This window comes from Temnothorax americanus, unplaced genomic scaffold, assembly GCF_048541705.1.
Source record: "Temnothorax americanus isolate GAGA-0224 unplaced genomic scaffold, ASM4854170v1 Scaffold107, whole genome shotgun sequence".
Classification (NCBI taxonomy): Eukaryota; Metazoa; Arthropoda; class Insecta; order Hymenoptera; family Formicidae; genus Temnothorax; species Temnothorax americanus.
In genome coordinates this window covers 3100-21701 of record NW_027509239.1, presented here as the reverse complement: position 1 = coordinate 21701, position 18602 = coordinate 3100, and the positions used below count along the sequence as shown (strand labels likewise).

The window sequence follows — 18602 nt, the reverse complement described above, 5'->3', positions numbered from 1 at the left end:
CCAAGTTTCGGTTTAAGCCAATCAACTTGCAGCTCTTACGGAAAAGCAGCAGTTTCATTGGCTTAAACCGAAACTTGGACATAGTTTTTGCATCGTGGACACCGGGCTTTACGACGGCACGGCGTCTAAAGCCCCTTGCACAATGCTAGACAATAGGCAATAGGAACAGGGAATAGAAATCAGAAATCATGTATAAATGCAGAATAAACAGTGACACAGGCGATAGACACAGAGTTTCCATCACGTTGGAAATTCTGTGCTTATTGCATGTTACCAACCAATCATAGCACTTGAATTTTTTAACGATTTTTTGGTTATTTTCTGTTTCTATTGCCTGTTGCCTGGCATTGTGCAAGGGGCTTAACGGTAGAACATGCATTTCTGCTGCGTTCCCACTATACGCGTCGCGCGTCGCGTCACGACGCCGCGTCATAAGTTATCCAATCAAAACGTTTTATTTTATGACGTCATTTTCGACGCGAGATCTTGTTTGAAGAGAGAGAGAGCGTTTCGCATTTTTGGTTACGCATATTCGCACTTTTGATTGGTTATGCCCGATCTACAATAGCTGTAGTAAGCTGTAGTAAGCCTCAAGATGTAAGAAATTGACCAATCACAGTCGATTATTCTCCTCACATTCGCCTGTAATTGGTCAATTTCTTACAGCTTGAGGCTTACTACAGCTATTGTAGATCGGGCATTACGCGGAAAATATCGTGACCGTACCCTGTGCATTTCACTGCCCATGAAAACCCTTGGCACCCATCAGCACCCATTCTCTACTGTGGGACATCGGGCGCTACCATTAACTAAAGAAGAAAGATTAAGAAAGATTCAAAGAAGAGGAAACAAGTATAAAGACGAAGAAAAGGAAGAAGAAATCCAAGAGAGAAAGAAATATTTATAGTTTGGTGTGTGAAAGTGTAAACATTTCAGTATATATCAATATTATAATTTTACTATAATAATGAATTTTGTTTGAAATAAATTAATAATTTAATTTTGAGAGATCATTAATAAATTGAGGATGACTCTCGACTGTGTGATTAGCAACGAACAAGTAATTTTTGTTACGGGAGGTTATGATCATACTATCAAAATATGGCAACCGCATACGGGTGTCTGTCAACGTACGTGCCAACACACGGATTCTGTATCCTTCGCTATGTGAAAGAAATAATATTTTTAACTCAAAATTTTATATATAAGTATCAAAGATTACATCAATTTATAAGGACCAAATTTTTGGTTAAAATGCGTCTTGACAATAATTGTACCAAATCATGGTCGTATTGTCTTGACAATTATAATTGGCCAGTAGAGTCGATTAATATTTCCATTGCTGTTTATTATTTGACTGGCAAAGTAAATGTGATTTATTCTGTTTAAAATTGTATATATGTTGCAATTATAAGTAAGGAACTTTTTGAGGTATTTTTTGAATTTTCTTAATGAGTTTTACAGCAAGTCAATGCATTAGATATTACACCAGACAAGTATGTTGTAGCTGCCGCTGGATATCAGCATATACGAATGTACGACTTAGCTTCAAATAATCCCAATCCAGTCATCAACTATGAAGGAGTGTCGAAAAATATTACCAGTTTAGGCTTTCAGGTTTTATGTCAATATTACATACTGTTATATATAGGACTAGCATGCCCCGCCGGGCTTTGTCCGGGCCCCGGTATTTCTTTAATTTTTTTTTGTTATTCTGCTATTCGGGGCGGAGACGAATCTAACAAATCATAGATCATTAAAATCTGTCCAGCCGTTCTTGAGTTATAAAATGCTAGTCACTACCACGACTAATTGTTTTTATATGTATATAGATATTCTGTACAGAACCATATGTATATTGTGGGTATGTAAATAAAGTTTACACTATGTTTATATATGAATTTCGGTAATGAAGAAGAAGTGGCATGTACGAGGAGAATCTGTTCTGCAAGAGATTGGGATTTGAGGTGGGGTTACCAAGTTCTGTTTTAAAAAATCTATATGATTGCCCTAATTTTCGCAAATTTTGAGATATCGAGTTTAATTTTTATTTTATGGATAGAGTATCGTTAAAGGTAGGTTGGTGTTGAATTTGGCAATGATCGGTGAAGGGGTTACTGATTTTTGCCTAAAAAATGTACAAGTTATACATGTAATCTTATATATAGAACGTATTATTAAAAGAAGGTTGTTTTGAATTTTGCAAAGATTGGTGAAAGGGTTACCGATTTCTGCTTAAAAAATATATAACGTAGACCAAGGCAAATCGGATTATTAATTAACACGCTAAAATAGCTTGTTTGAAAAAAAACATTAACAAAAACTATCTTAAAACTTATATTGATCCAATTCGCCTCGGTTTACCTTAAGTTTGAAGATAGAGTATTATTAAAGGAAGATTGTTAGTGAATTTGGCGAGGATCGGTGAAAGGATTATCGATTTCTGCTTAAAAAGTGTATAAGATGTACATGTAATTTTATATAGAATATTATTAAAAGAAGGTTGTTTTGAATTTTGCGAGAATCGGTGAGAGGGTTACCGATTTCTGTTTAAAAAATGTGTAAGTATCTTTAATGACACTCTATCTATAAAAAAAAAGTGTACAAGAAGAAACTTGTACATTGCTTTCTCAGTTTTTCAATGTGCAAGTAGAAACTTTGTACATTGCTTCCTCATAGTTTTTAAATGTACAAGTAGAAACTTGTACATTGCTTTCTTATAGTTTTTAAGTGTGCAAGTGGAAACTTTTACATTGCTTTCTTATAGTTTTTAAGTGTGCAAGTGGAAACTTGTACATTGCTTTCTTATAGTTTTTAAGTGTGCAAGTAGAAACTTGCACATTGCTTCCTCTATGAGGAAGTCAAATTAATAAATATCTACTAATAATTATGCATTAAAAAACAGGCTTCCCCATAGAGGAAGTAATGTGCAGATTTCTACTTGCACACTTAAAAACTATAAGGAAGCAATGTACAAGTTTCTACTTGTTCATTTAAACAAGTTTCTATTTGCACACTTAAAAACTATGAGGAAGCAATGTACAAGTTTTTACTTGCACATTTAAAAACTATAAGAAAGTAATGTGCACACAAGTTTCTACTTGCACACTTAAAAACTGAGGAAGCAATGTGCAAGTTTCTACTTGTTTTGAATAATACAATTACATAAAGTAATTTGTACAAATGTTACTTATTTACTGATTTGTTACACTAATAATTTAATTTTTTCATAAATTATTACTATAAAAAAGACATATACATCGACATGGGGAAGGCCAATCAATTATCTGGTAATTGCTCCAACGTTGATGGAACAAATAAATTCTCTGATAATTACACCAACGTTGATGTAACAGAAGATAATCAATTATCCAGATTTCAAAAATTAAAGGGTGCAAACATGCTAACAGCAGATGAGGATCTAGAGCACATTCAAATGTATGATAGAACAGTGTAAGTACTATTTTATATAAAGTATTCTTAATAAAAATGTTTAATATTTTTTTTATAATTATTAAATTTCATTGATTTGAATCCTAAATATTAAATATTGAATAGTAAATTAAATATTAAATATTAACATAATTAAGGCTCCTGCTGGCTCGCGAGCCAATTCCGCGTTTTCGCACAGACAGCGTCACACTTGACAAAACTGTGAACTATAAGGCGTGAAAAATGACACGTCAAAGCAAAATTATCCTTGCAATTTACAGCGTTATTTTTTATTTTAATGCAGTGTTTTTACATTTAAAATTATTGTGATAGTGTTAAAATACATCGAAGATATCCACTTTATTGTGATTTAATATGTGCAGGCACATACTTATTTCAATTCGACAACTAACGGCTTGTTTTCGTTCTTGATTAGACAACATTCACTTCGACAAATGTGGATTACTCATATAAAAGGGGATGTTTCGGTGTATTTCACAAATCTATTTTATCGTTTACAAATGGTATTTTATTAAAAAGCATCTTTATTTTAGTATAAATCATAAGAATTTTTATGATATACTTTCATGATTTTCTCGCTTCTGACGTCATCAATCCAAGATGACTGCAGTGAGTGAACAGGAGCCTTAAATATCAAATTTTTATTATTATAAATTAATTTTTTTAAAAGTATATTTTGTAACTATCATACATTTATAATAATGGTATTTTAATAGAGAGATTGTCGGATATGTGGACGGTATAGAAGCTCCACGTAAAATTGGAGATGATAAACAATATAAGTTTTTCAAGTTTTACTTGAATAATGGAAAGACCAAACGAATACAAGTCGTTGTATGGAACGAAATTATCGAAAATGTTGAATTCCATATACAGCCAAATTCTGTAAATGTTTTAAATATATATATATATATATATATATATATATATATATATATATATATATGATTTATTAAACGCATCATAATGTATTACAATTATTATTAACTTGTGAAATTATTTATTTTCTAGATTATTCATTTAGACGGAGCAATGGCTCGTCCACCTAAATTTGCTTATTACAACAGTGGCAATGTACCGTATGAATTGCAAATTTGTTCAAATACTGTTGTTAGCTGTTTGGGTAAATATGAGTTTAACACTGTATCAGATGTACTACCAGAGCGTGTAAAATTTAATGAAGTTATAAATACTTCAAAACGAGTCAGTAAGTTTCCTCACATTTATTATTATTTGCATGATATATATTTATATATTATATTTATGTAATATTTCATACATATATTTATGTACACACACACATACACACACACACACACACACACACACACACACACACACACACACACACACACACACACACACACACACACACACACACACACACACACACACACACACACACACACACACACACACACACACACACACACACACACACACACACACACACACACACACACACACACACGCACGCACGCACGCACGCACGCACGCATATATATATATATATATATATAACTAAAATATAATTTGTTTTTAATATATTATTTAAAATTATAATTATTTTTTACAAGTTTTGGTTGGATATGTAAAAACCAAATTTGGAGCCGTGCATCACAATAAATTTAATAAGCTTGTTGGTTGTGGATCATTAACTGATGGAGAGTTTAAATTACAAGTTTATATAATAAATTTTAAGGAAGATGAATATGACAAATTTGACTTTAACAAAGGTGATAAAATGGAAGCAATTGGTGTAATGCAAACGGGTAAGTAGTTTTGCAATTTATTAAATTTATACTTTATATAAGATAATCAAATAATATTTTAAAACTATTTTTTTATATACTTTGGTAAAATTTAAATTGATCTTTAATGAGTGTTTTTATTTTTATAATAAGTGTGCAATATATGTTACAGCCGAGCCGCCATATTTTTTGATTCAAAATTTGAGAGACATAAAACGGGTAGATGGTTGTTTACCTTTGGAGACAGTGATAAAGGTGTCTCGTTCACTTAAAAAAAGGTGTTCTGAAGGAAATTCAGTACAGGTAAACATACAAATATACATTAATAACAATAACTATAATTTCGAGAATTTATCTTCTGTTTACTGTAAAATTTATTACAAATGACTATTGTAAAAAAAAGCATTTCAGTGAGAATGCTCAGTAATTTTTTAGTATAACTGGTTCTTATTTTTGATTTATTTCCAGATCTAAATATAAAAGTCTATCATAATAAAGAATTACTGAAAGCTCACTAAACTGCTTTTTCTTCTAAACTAATGTCATTGTTTTTATTTGTGACAATAATTTTTTTAAATACGTTTGTAAGTATATTTCAGACATGTAGTAATCATATTACTTTTCATAATTCAATACTACTATTTCAGATTATGACATCTAAAGCAATAAAATACATAATAATTATTATTATTATACAAAACGTATTATAGTAAAAATATTTTTTGAATGAAATACTGTTTGTTCGTTATTTAAAAATTTGAATTACTGTTATTCGGGTACTAAATATTTTACAATAAAAACATTGATATATTTTGGTAAAGTAATCAATAATAGTAATCATGAAGCATTTACTTTTTTTTTACAAAAACATTCACTTTTTTTACTTTTTTGTACATTTTTTACTACAAAATGCAATGACATTAACGCTTTTTGATGGTGAGTTTTTTAAATTACAGAACAGATGATATAACAATTTACCAGTTTAAAGTTTTGTACAAAAACTATTCCAACTGTATAAATAATTACAATTTTCTATTTTTTGAGTTATGACGCTGTTACATGGGTATATGGTATATAAATAGATTTTTTTATGAAAGAAATAAAAAGAAAATTTTTCTTAGATATATTTTACACATTTGATTTATCAATTGCAAGTGTTTTACAGAAAAAGGTTTCTTTATTAATATATATTGCAAAAATTTTATTAAGTATCGTCTTGTGTCTGATGTTATAATCTGTGATAGTAGTGATAAATCGTAAAAAGTTTGTTATTTACATAAAAATATTGTGTATAAATAAATAAATACTTTTTTTTTCTTTTACAGAACCAATACAAGAAAAGTAAAAAAGAACTGGGGAGAAAATAGGTGGCAGAGGGTGGCTAGATACAGGCTGGGAGGTGGTATGAGGGGGGTGAAACATTGGATGGCAGAGGAGAGAAGAGTGTGCAGGGTGTGTGGAGGGGGGAGGAGACGTGGGAACATGTGTGGGAAGATTGTGCAGATTGGGGGGGAGGGAGATCATGGCTGGAAGCGGTGGGGGAGGTATTGGGGGAAGAAGGGGAGGGGGAGAGATGGCTGTGGAAATTAGAGAGAGTAAGGAAGGGAGGGGGTGATGGAAGGGAGTGGGAGGTAGGGGAGAGGAGGGGTGAATGAGAGAAAGAGGAGGAGTGAGGAGTTTGTAAACGGAAACGGAAGTCCACAGAGATAGGGAACTTGCGAGCGTGTGTGTGTGTGTAAAGATAGGCAGGGCGATTAGTATGTAAGGTTAAATGTAAGATAGGCTAAGGTAGGTTAAGTGAATGTAAAGGGTTGGGAACGTCCCTACAAAACGCCTTGCAACCCTGAGGGGAGTCAATAAATATATCTATCTAATCTATCTATATCTATACAAGAAAAGTAAAATGGATTAAACTCTTTGATAAATCCAAAATTTTCCAATTTTTTTAAGTTGTTAATCTTTAATCTTCAATATAATGATTCTACCTGTTATTTCTGTATGTATTATATAAATGGATTTTTATTTTTGTAAAGTCAATTCGAAGATAATTGAAACTTATAATGTTGATAATTGTTGTTATTCCAGGATTCCTTTCCACCTGTTAAAATTATAGGGATAATAAATTCTACATATGCGCGTAGTACCGGATGGTCACAATTACAATGGCGCTTGCGGCAACAAAGTTCAACGCCAATGAATACTAGCCAGACAAGGTAGGCCTATTCTTTCACCTCCGTTATAGTATCGAACTCGCGTTATCATCTCTTCAAGACGATCGGTTATATATATGAAAAGAGGCAGTCTTATACTCATTTTGCTCGGTCTTGCTCGATCGGTAGACTGATATATGTACACTTGTATATGTGTATGAAAATATTCAGAATTAATTTTGACGTAGAACTACGTCTTTCTCCGCGGTATGGGGAGTACCCACGGATGCGACGATGCAACGAAAATATGTCACACTTTGAACGTTTTGATCTTCGAAACTAATAATCGTAGAGTAATGAATGACATCTCATTTTAAAGCTTAAGAAGTCCCATTTATAATAAAACAAGAGAGAGAAAAAGAGAGAAAAAGAGAGAGAAAGAGAGAGAGAGAGAGAGAGAGAGAGAGAATGAGTGAGAGAGTGAGTAATGAGTTCTTATATCTTTAGTTCTCCTTTGAAATGTAAGTAAAATTAATATAGACGAAAAATAAGAAAAACATTTATTGTTTTATTTTTTTATATATATTTGTTTAGGCAGTAATGCTGGCTCGTGCGACCAAACGACCATGAATAGCAAGGAAGGAATACCCGCGATCCATGTCTAACAGCAATTCGCAGGGACCTAAAGGCCAAAGAGAACATCGGTCTTATCCTCCTTGTATGCAGCAAAGCGATAAGCCTAAAGAAGTTCTGGTTAATGGTAACAGTGGCAACTACGTTGCGTTGTCGCCAATCGTCAATCGTTACCAATGTTGTTACGTTATACCTGTTGAGAATTATTAACTCCCATCACGTGACATCACAAGGACTACGCAATTATGGAACACGATATGATTAGTTTACGTTTGTTGTTAAGACTGTTTGCTATCGACATAAGAATACGACAATTATTTAAGAAATCATCATTTTCCTTAAACACATTTAAGGACACATAATATTAATATCCATGCATGGTACATCTTAGTCACTCGTTAACGTTTAATGATCTAATATTATGCTGGATAACGCGCGACTCGTATGTCAATTATCACTCTGGATAGATTTTTCATCTAGATATGTCGCTCAGTACTTACACAATATATACAATTTAGTGTTCACAATGTGATATTCTGGTATCATTCCGATATCGAGTTTATTTAATTTAGCTTAATAGAGTCTTAATCCGATGGGCGAATCATTCAACATATTTTTCGCGAATGTTACGTATTGAGGTAAAATATGTATTATTGCTTTGATATTTTATCACGTAATTCAGCATCTTTTCTTTCTTTTTTTTCTCTTTTTTCTTTTTCTTTAATTATTAGAGAAAAGTGCCTTATTATGAGATAGGATCCTAATATGAAATATATATATATATATATGTAGATCCAGAGGTATGTTCCGGGACTGTTTTACGTTTTTTGAAATATGCTGTCCTGGAATATACCGATATCAAAAATAAAAGTCCCGGAACATACTTTCGGACCTACATATATATATATATATATAATATATATATATATATATGTAGGTCCAGAGGTATGTTCCGGGACTGTTTACGTTTTTTGAAATGTACAGTCCTGGAATATAACGCATATATATGTAATCAGATTCAAAAAACTGTCCCGAAAAATGCCGTAGGACATCAATTTTTTCCAGGACAGTCCTGGAAACTGCCAAATGTCCCGGAATATACCGATATCAAAAATAAAAGTCCCGGAACATACTTCCAGACCTACATATATATATATATATATATATATATATATATATATATATCTTTATTACTATAATACTACTTAGTCGAAATGTGGATATCTGAATAAATAAACTAGCTTTATTGTACTAAGCTATAAAATAGATATGATCAATTGCTCTAAAATGATTATCGACATTTATTAAAAATTAATTATGAATTTAAAACAATTGTTATTTTATCTGAATATTCTTATGGTCAAAAAACTGTAATTTCCTCCAACTTGCTTGTTTCAAATACATTTGTATTGATTGTAATTTGTGCGTAATTTAAGAATAAATCATTTCTGTATACATAAACTGGTAATTCCCAGCGAGAAATGACTCATCAAATCGACGTCGATAGACATCGGTCATTTCTGGCTGAGATGGTACGATAAATCTTGAATTTTCTTTAATATAAACGATGCGACACATTTTACTTTTATGAAAAATTGTAGGAATAGTATCTCTTCCCTCTTCTTCTCTCCCTCTACTTCCCTCGCTCATTTAATAATTACATATGTGGGAGTATTTTCAAGTAGTTAAATTGAATTATTCAATTAAACTTGTTTAATTTTACATTCTATTTAATTAAATCTAATTAATTTAATAAATAAAACATGCACATTTTATAGTAAAAGAGTGTTATTAATTAAAGAAAACATTTGTACAACACGTTTATAATGATCTTTCTTTATTTAGAAAAAACATTAAACGTTTTGAACGCGATTATTTCCGCACGTATGTATACACACAGACACGTGTGTGTGTGTGTGTGTGTGTGTGTGTGTGTGTGTGTGTGTGTGTGTGTGTGTGTGTGTGTGTGTGTGTGTGTGTGTGTGTGTGTGTGTGTGTGTATGCATGCGGCTAAATTCGAGTCAGTTGTAGTTCGGCTTTGAATTTTAAAAGACGTCGCGTGTTAATCTTACAAAGGACCCCGCACAAGAACCTACGGAAATGGATTCTCAGCGGATTTGTTTGAAACTTTGGGAAAATGTTGATCATGTCATCCTGATCAAAAATTTTCATGGCAAGAATTCTCTTCAAAACAGTATTTTAGCTCCAGGAGATCTTAAAGATGGATGTTTTATCACGCGATCACAGATGATTTCACCCATTCAGTCGTTGCTCGACTCTTTATCATACCGTACACTCACATGTAAATCAAGCAGTTTATTTGTATGATCGATCATCACAATGCTCTTATATTGTCTTAAAGAAAGCACATCGTTGAAAGCTTTCTGCACACAGACATTATACAAGTCCCTTAGGAGGAGGAACATATTCTGTCGATGCTTCACTCGTTCGATAAGTTTTTTGCAATTTTGTTTCAATTAAGATGCAAATTTAATGTTTACTCCATATTTTTTTTCCTTTTCTTTCAGTTGTCGCCATAATTTATCCAAACAGTCAAACTGGTTTTCTATTTTGCGAATTTTATCTCCTAACTCAGTTAGTAAAATTTTGATTTGGTTTGTCAATCTTGTAGTGTTTAGTCTGGGACATTTTTCAGTGGCGTTGGAAACCGCTTTCTTTACCACTGTTTCTTGTATATCAAATTCCCTCTTTGCGCACTGTATGGCGAATTTCCCGTAACTTTTGAGTAGCATGCTGACACTGGTGCCGATGCCTTTCCTTCTCCCATGTCAACTCCTTAATTTAATGTATTTTTATATGAGTATGTCCTTAATTTATTGTATTCTTTTTCGACTATATTGAAATCCTCCTTATAATTATTTTCAATGGTATCCAAGAGAGTAGCTTTCATAAATAAATTATACTTTTCATCAGGTTTATAGAAGTAACTAAAAATGTTCTTAAAACGTCCTGATTTAAAACAGATATTGGATTATCAATCTGTATATTCATCGTCGTTATGATACTGTCCAATTCATCTTGTTTTGTAGAAACAATTTTTTCTTTCCATTTTTTAGTTCCTGGAGACGTTAAAGATGAATATTTTATCACGCGATTACAGATGATTTCACCCATTCAGCTTTCAGTCGTTGCTCGACTCTTTATCGTACCGTACACTCACATGTATTTTGAATTACAAAACAATTACACATGTACGACGTTTACACCTTTATAAATACGTACAAGTATACACAGGTAAAAGAGAGCATTAATATAGACGGTATTACAAGATATTTTGTAGTATTCCACATTGTTTCTGCTCTCTCCCCCATCATCCTTCTCTGACTCTTCTCCCAATTGATTTTTATTTAATAATTTAAATTAAAGCAAATTTTAACGTAAAAATATAAGTCAAAGATGATTTTAATTTAACAATATAAGTAAGTTAAAGTTAATTTTAATTTAAGTTATTATTTATAACATTAGTTAATAAAGAAAACATTAAATACAAGCCTGACATTTATGGCAACACAATTACAATTATACGTACTATTGGAAATACCTTGTCATATAAGATTAAAAAATGGGAAGGAAAAGTTGTTTCTACAGAACAAGATGAATTGGACAGTATCATAACGACGATGAATATACAGATTGATAATCCAATATCTGCTTTAAATCAGGATGTTTCAAGAACATTTTTAGTTACTTCTAAACCCAATAAAAAGTATAATTTATTTATGAAAGCTATTCTCTTGGATACCATTAAAAGTAATTATAAGGAGGATTTCTATATAGTCGAAGAAGAATACAATAAATTAAGGATATACTCATTGACTTATAAAAGTTAACTTTCCGTCAACTTTTTGTTAATTATGCTTTTTAACAAGTGAAGAAGCCTGCGAGATAATGTCGGACATGGCAAAAGTGCCAAAAATTGCAAAAGAGCGTTTACTTTACATGAATACACATTCTACCCTAATCCAAATTACAGGTCTTATGAGGGAAGATGTACACGCGCTAAATATCTTCATGTTTCTATAAAACATAATAAAAATAATGCAAATGCTGAAAGAATATTTTCAAATAACTGAAAACAAAAAACAGGGAACCAACGCAGCATATAACGCTGAAAAAATAATTCGAACTACTTTCGAATTGAATAATGTAACCAAGACGGTCCACAAGCTAAGATCTACACAAAGTGAATGTACTAATTTGATTAATAAACTGAAAGATGAAATTGATTTGCATGATGCCAGTTGTATTGATGTTTTCCGTAACGAAGCCGCGGAGTTGGAAAAGAAAATAGCGCAGGAAAGTGGCTTGGGAAAGGCTTTAGTTAAAAACGTGCAGCAACTTCAGACTTATATTTTTACGTTAAAATTTGCTTTAATTTAAATCATTAAATAAAAATCAATTGGGAGAAGAGTCAGAGAAGGATGATGGGGGAGAGAGCAGAAATAATGTGGATTACTACAAAATATTTTGTAATACCGTCTATATTAATGCTCTCTTTTACCTGTGTATACTTGTACGTATTTATAAAGGTGTAAACGTCGTACATGTGTAATTGTTTTGTAATTCAAAATACATGTGAGTGTACGGTACGATAAAAAGTCGAGCAACGACTGAAAGCCGAATGGGTGAAATCATCTGTGATCGCGTGATAAAATATTCATCTTTAACGTTTCCAGGAACTAAAAAATGGAAAGAAAAAATTGTTTCTACAAAACAAGATGAATTGGACAGTATCATAATGACGATGAATATACAGATTGATAATCCAATATCTGTTTTAAATCAGGACGTTTTAAGAACATTTTTAGTTACTTCTATAAACCTGATGAAAAATATAATTTATTTATGAAAGCTACTTTCTTTTGGATACCATTGAAAATTATTATAAGGAGGATTTCAATATAGTCGAAAAAGAATACAATAAATTAAGGACATACTCATATAAAAATACATTAAATTAAGGAGTTGACATGGGAGAAGGAAAAGCATCGGCACAAGTGTCAGCATGTTACTCAAAAATTACGGGAAATTCGCTATACAGTGCGCAAAGAGGGAATTTGATATACAAGAAACAGTGGTAAAGAAAGCGGTTTCCAACGCCACTGAAAAATGTCCCAGGCTAAACACTACCAGATTGACAAACTAAATCAAAGAAGTCAACGGTCTTCTGAAGCTACTGCACGTTTTTAGCTAAAGCCTTTCCCAAGCCACTTTCCTGCGCTATTTTCTTTTCCAACTCCGCGGCTTCGTTACGGAAAACATCAATACAACTGGCATCATGCAAATCAATTTCATCTTTCAGTTCATTAATCAAATTAGTACATTCACTTTGTGTAGATCTTAGCTTGTGGACCGTCTTGGTTACATTATTCAATTCGAAAGTAGTGCGAATTATTTTTTCAAATATAGCGTTATATGCTGCGTTGGTTCCCTGTTTTTTGTTTTCAGTTATTTGAAAATATTCTTTCAGCATTTGCATTATTTTTATTATGATTTATAGAAACATGAAGATATTTAGCGCGTGTACATCTTCCCTCATAAGACCTGTAATTTGGATTAGGGTAGAATGTGTATTCATGTAAAGTAAACGCTCTTTTGCAATTTTTTGGCACTTTTGCCATGTCCGACATTATCTCGCAGGCTTCTTCATTTGTTAAAGAGCATAATTAACGAAAAGTTGACGGAAAGTTAACTTTTATAAGTCAATGAGTATATCCTTAATTTATTGTATTCTTCTTCGACTATATAGAAATCCTCCTTATAATTATTTTCAATGGTATCCAAAAGAGAATAGCTTTCATAAATAAATTATACTTTTTATCGGGTTTAGAAGTAACTAAAAATGTTCTTGAAACATCCTGATTTAAAACAGATATTGGATTATCAATCTGTATATTCATTGTCGTTATGATACTGTCCAATTCATCTTGTTTTGTAGAAACAACTTTTCCTTCCCATTTTTTAATCTTATATGACGAGGTATTTCCAATAGTACGTATAATTGTAATTGTGTCGCCATAAATGTTAGGCTTGTATTTAGTGTCTTTTTTATTAACTAATGTTATAAATAATAACTTAAATTAAAATTAACTTTAATTTACTTATATTGTTAAATTAAAATCATCTTTGACTTATATTTTTACGTTAAAATTTGCTTTAATTTAAATTATTAAATAAAAATCAATTGGGAGAAGAGTCAGAGAAGGATGATGGGAAAGAGAGCAGAAACAATGTGGAATACTACAAAATATCTTGTAATACCGTCTATATTAATGCTCTCTTTTACCTATGTATACTTGTACGTATTTATAATAACGTATTGTACGTATTTATAATATTTATTTATTTATTTATTATCGTTTATATATTTTTTTAAGAATAAGAAAATTACTTGAATGTAATGTTCTTACTTTGAAAAAAACGTTTTTTTTTAATTGTTAAAAATTTAATATAGTATTTAATGTTTAATGTTAAATGTTTAATGTTTTAATATAAATAATGTTAAATGTAAAAAAAATATCTAAAATATTTACAATTAATTTTCTTCTTGTTCTTATTCCTTTTATTATTAATATTGTGTTATAATTTTACTTACAATAAAACAACTTTTTATTGGCAATTATTGTCTAAAATTTTTGTTCAATATGTATATAAGTTAAAGACATATTTTAAAATTATTCTTTAATTTATTTAATTACGTTTGTCTTCTCCAACTCGATTATTCAATTTCGAATCAATTGAATGGTATATAGAAGATTTAGAAATTTTACTTTCTCCCTAGGTTTAACTTTCCCTCCTGTTACTTCTTTGAAAAGGACGTATTTAAAAAATATATAGATATATATAGTTTGATATACCTTATAAGATAAAATTAAATTCTGTCACAAGTGTTACGCTAATTATCATAAATAAAGTATGGACTTTATAATTTTATATGTGTTAAATAATTATAATACTTCCAAACTTTTAAGTGATATATTATAAATGAATGAATAGAATAAATGGCGCGCGCGTAGCGCGCGCCCTTGTGTTGTGCTAGTTTCTTAAAAAATAGAGCCAATTCATTATTTTTGTTTTCAGATTCGGATTCTACGGCAAAAAAATCTATCAGAATCAGTTGCTATTGGCCCGACAAAAAATCCGTGTTTCCCAGTGTTATATAAGTATTTCTTATAAAATATGACCTTATTTTCGCATTTTATGAATTGATGGGTGATTTAATTTACTTCTCTTGTCGTTGAAGTTCTGACTGTTATTTCTATTTCGATTATATTATAAACTATGATATTATATAGACAGGCTAAGAGCCTTCGCACGAGACTTTCATCTGGTAACGTAACGTAACATAACGTGAGTCAATGCACAAGAAACGTACAACGCCGTAACCGATACGTTTCATGTGCGTTGATCCACGTTACGTTATCCCATAGGTACGTTACAATACGAGAGTCTTGTGCGGAGGATCTAAATTTTACTTGAATTTTCTCGCAGATTATACTACTTGTAGACCACCAAATTTTGAAATTATTTTTCGTTTGAGAGTGTGAGATTATTTTGATTCAGTTGTTACCGCTGAAGATCTGACTATTTAAAACAAAACCGAAATGTCCGATGTATTATATAATTATATATTAGTTATTATAACGTTAACTTACGTTAACGTATGCTTTGTCAACCGCATTGTACTGTCAAAGCCTTTTTTTACTTGTTATTATACTTTTTAATATATTTATTTCTTATATAGCTTATATATATATATAATATGCCTCATCGAATTTTGGTAAAGTCAACAATATCAAGAAATTTGATTCAGAATTTTTCAATATATCCGTAACAGAAGCTCATATAATGGATCCTATGACTAGAATGTTACTCGAGCATACTTACGAAGCAATTATCGATGCGGGTGTAAACCCAAAATAATTACGGGGAACAAGAACGAGTGTTTTTACAGCAATTTCTGTGTCAGAGACTCGATCATATTTTACTTTTGAACCTCAGGTAAGATATATTTGATTAATATATTCAACATAATTAATATAAATTTATTTATGAAAATGATAACTATGTGTAAAATTCTTGTTGCAAATATAGAAATTTGTTTCCTTAGTATGTAAAATTTAAAAAAATTGTACAATAAGTAGTTTTTAATAATTTTACAAATAAATTTGACTTTTTATTTATTACAAACATGTATTGTAATTAGTTTGCTAGATTATCTATGACTGGATGCAACGTTTCTTTCGTGGCAAATAGAATTTCTTACTGGCTTGGCGTTACTGGACAATCGCATAATATTGACACTGCATGTAGTTCAAGTAACTATGCTATAGTGAAAGCTTACGAGCAAATTCGGTCCGGAAGTTGCAATGCTGCCATTATCGCTTCCGCCAATTTATGTCTTCATCCTCATGTCCAATTTCAATTTTACAAACTAGGTATGTATTTATTATATCTTATTATATTGTATGTTACGTCATAAAAATTATTATTATTGTTGAGGTTTTATTTGTCCGTTTGAAGATAATGAAAAGTCCGAGTGGATTTGATTTCAACAAAAGAAACTTTATATTAGGGTAACTCCGATATTTACCCCGCGCGGAGATTTACGCCGCAGAAATTCTAAAAACCTTTTGAGGGACAAAATCACTGAATGTGTTAGTATGAGTAAAATTGAAAATAGAACGCAAAAAATATCACTTTTTACGTAATCAAAATCTCGGAATTGACTGTACCGATTTTATTCGGACTGGTTAAACAGCTCGCAATCGACAGCTTATATCGATTATGTCAGAAAAATGCCCTCAAATTATCAGAAAGCTGGTTAAAAGTTTCAGAGATATTTTACTCAAAAGCTTGACGGAAAGTTCCAGACAAACTTGGCATACATAGCACCTTGACATTTATGCATTGACGTAGTTAGTTTTTTTTCCGTTTACTTGACATCGCTTGACATTTGAAAATGATTTTACATATGCATCAGATATTAAAGTTTAGCGGATATTATTTCTATTGTGAATGCGTAAATGCGTGAATACATTATGCAAATAAATTAGATATGACAATGTCTAGACAGTAAAAAATGTAATGTCCCAGAACAATATATAAATTTCAATTAATGATATAGGATATTGCATTAAACGTATATTGAATTGTAAGAACGCTACTAAATTACGAATTGAATTACATTGTAATTAGTTGTTTCATACGTACAATTAATTTAATCATTGTCGCTTGCCCTGAGAATAAAAAAGTGATTGTGTTAAAAGTATTTTTATTTGAAATGTATTAGTTCGTTTTAAAATTAAATTAAATTAAATAATATTATATTATATATATATATTATATTATTATATTATTATATTATATTATATTTAATTATTAAATTATATTATATTAAGATTATGTTATTATTTTACGTTTTTGTTTATCCAATAATGTGCTCTGTGAAACAATCGCACTCTTTGTCTATAACGTTTTATAAGCAAGCCCGCATGCTTCCTTTTTATCCTTACATTTAGATATTGAATCGAAGCTTGAAGAACTTTATTTAATAACATGAATTAATTTCCTTCTAGGGGTTCTATCTTCTGATGGTTATTGTATACCTTTTGACGAGGAAGGCACCGGATATATGCGTGGCGATACGTTCGCGGTAGTATATCTGCAAAAGGCAAAAAATGCAAGAAGAATATATGTACCCTCGTACATGGTAAAGTAAATTGCGATGGTTTTAAAGAAGAAGGTATTACTTTTCCATCGGTCGAAAAGCAAAAAATATTGTTGAATGCATTTTACGAGGAATGTGAGATCATGCCCAGTGAGTTATCTTACATGGAGGCCCATGCAACTGGTACTCTTGCTGGTGATCCCGTAGAAGTTATGTCTATTGACCAAACTGTATGCTCTAAAAGAAACACTCCTTTATTGATGGGCTCGGTAAAATCGAATATTGGACATTCCGAACCCGCCAGTGGCTTTTGTCAAATCGCAAAGGTACATTCGTAATAAAATAATTTAATTAGCACTGACTTTGCTCAAAATGTGATTATAGCAATTTATATATTTTTATATTGTTACAATTATAATACATATGTATTGTTACGTCAGAACCCCGAAATTTAGGTGCATTGGTTCGACGGATAGCGAAGGATAGGCTATCCGAGGGAGAGGGTAAAGGAAGACGTAACGAGATCTCTATGGTATCTCGGGTTCACGCTGGAAGGGCGCGTGCCTCGAGTCGAATGCACTTTCCGGGAAAACTCTAGTCGTGGGTCAACGTCCAGAAGGGACGCTATTACGCCTACTGAGAGTTTTCGTGCACTCGCGGTCCTGTTTTCGGTCAAGGATAATATCCCTATTACCGGGGATCGGACCTTGTGCGATTTAGAGAGGTAGTGAGGGGTGAGGTCTTATTTATAAATAAATAAACATTGCGTTTATTTTAATCAAATAATTGGAACATTTATTGTAAAAGGAATAGACAAATATTATTACAAATTAAGGAATCATTATTGTATATAATAATACGTGGAAGTGTGGTGTGTGTGTGTGTGTGGATTGACATTCGTCCTGGTACAAATTCGGAAGATGG

At 31.4% G+C, this 18602-nt stretch overlaps 1 protein-coding gene, 1 long non-coding RNA gene and 2 pseudogenes across 6 annotated transcripts; 3 read left to right on the top strand and 1 right to left on the bottom strand.

Annotated features, from left to right (window-relative positions):
* Positions 1-393: 393 nt before the first annotated feature.
* Positions 394-1581, top strand: LOC143904539 (uncharacterized). Of its 3 annotated transcripts, none has more exons than XR_013258944.1 (3): positions 583-597; positions 684-1153; positions 1465-1581. It is a non-coding gene; the product is annotated as an uncharacterized LOC143904539 (long non-coding RNA). The 3 variants fall into 3 exon arrangements; XR_013258940.1 differs by having other exon boundaries at positions 667-1153; XR_013258939.1 differs by having other exon boundaries at positions 394-1153.
* Positions 1582-1975: 394 nt separating this feature from the next.
* On the top strand, positions 1976-6701 carry LOC143904506 (uncharacterized). 2 transcript variants are annotated; one of them, XM_077419244.1, is made up of 6 exons: positions 1976-3453; positions 4170-4338; positions 4465-4660; positions 5031-5225; positions 5377-5507; positions 6530-6701. In XM_077419244.1, the coding sequence occupies exons 1-6, from the start codon at positions 3266-3268 to the stop codon at positions 6569-6571; spliced, it is 921 nt and encodes a 306-aa protein (XP_077275370.1). In that variant the 5' UTR covers positions 1976-3265; the 3' UTR covers positions 6572-6701. The 2 variants fall into 2 exon arrangements, with proteins under 2 accessions (XP_077275370.1, XP_077275379.1); XM_077419253.1 differs by lacking the exon at positions 6530-6701 and adding an exon at positions 6161-6274.
* A 6426-nt stretch (positions 6702-13127) lies between these two features.
* LOC143904553 (uncharacterized) lies at positions 13128-13659 on the bottom strand (annotated as a pseudogene).
* A 1953-nt stretch (positions 13660-15612) lies between these two features.
* Positions 15613-18039, top strand: LOC143904497 (fatty acid synthase-like; annotated as a pseudogene). Its single transcript, XR_013258930.1, has 4 exons — positions 15613-15621; positions 15753-16009; positions 16215-16446; positions 17587-18039. The product of XR_013258930.1 is annotated as a fatty acid synthase-like (transcript).
* The last annotated feature ends 563 nt before the right edge of the window (positions 18040-18602 follow it).

What these genes read in the sequence shown, in the direction of transcription:
- LOC143904506 (XM_077419244.1), top strand. Translation starts at nt 3,266, where the DNA reads ATGGGGAAGGCCAATCAATTATCTGGTAATTGCTCCAACGTTGATGGA. An exon ending in AAATACTTCAAAACGAGTCA is followed by an intron (nt 4,661 to 5,030) that starts GTAAGTTTCCTC and finishes ATTTTTTACAAG; the next exon opens with TTTTGGTTGGATATGTAAAA. An exon ending in AATTGGTGTAATGCAAACGG is followed by an intron (nt 5,226 to 5,376) that starts GTAAGTAGTTTT and finishes TATATGTTACAG; the next exon opens with CCGAGCCGCCATATTTTTTG.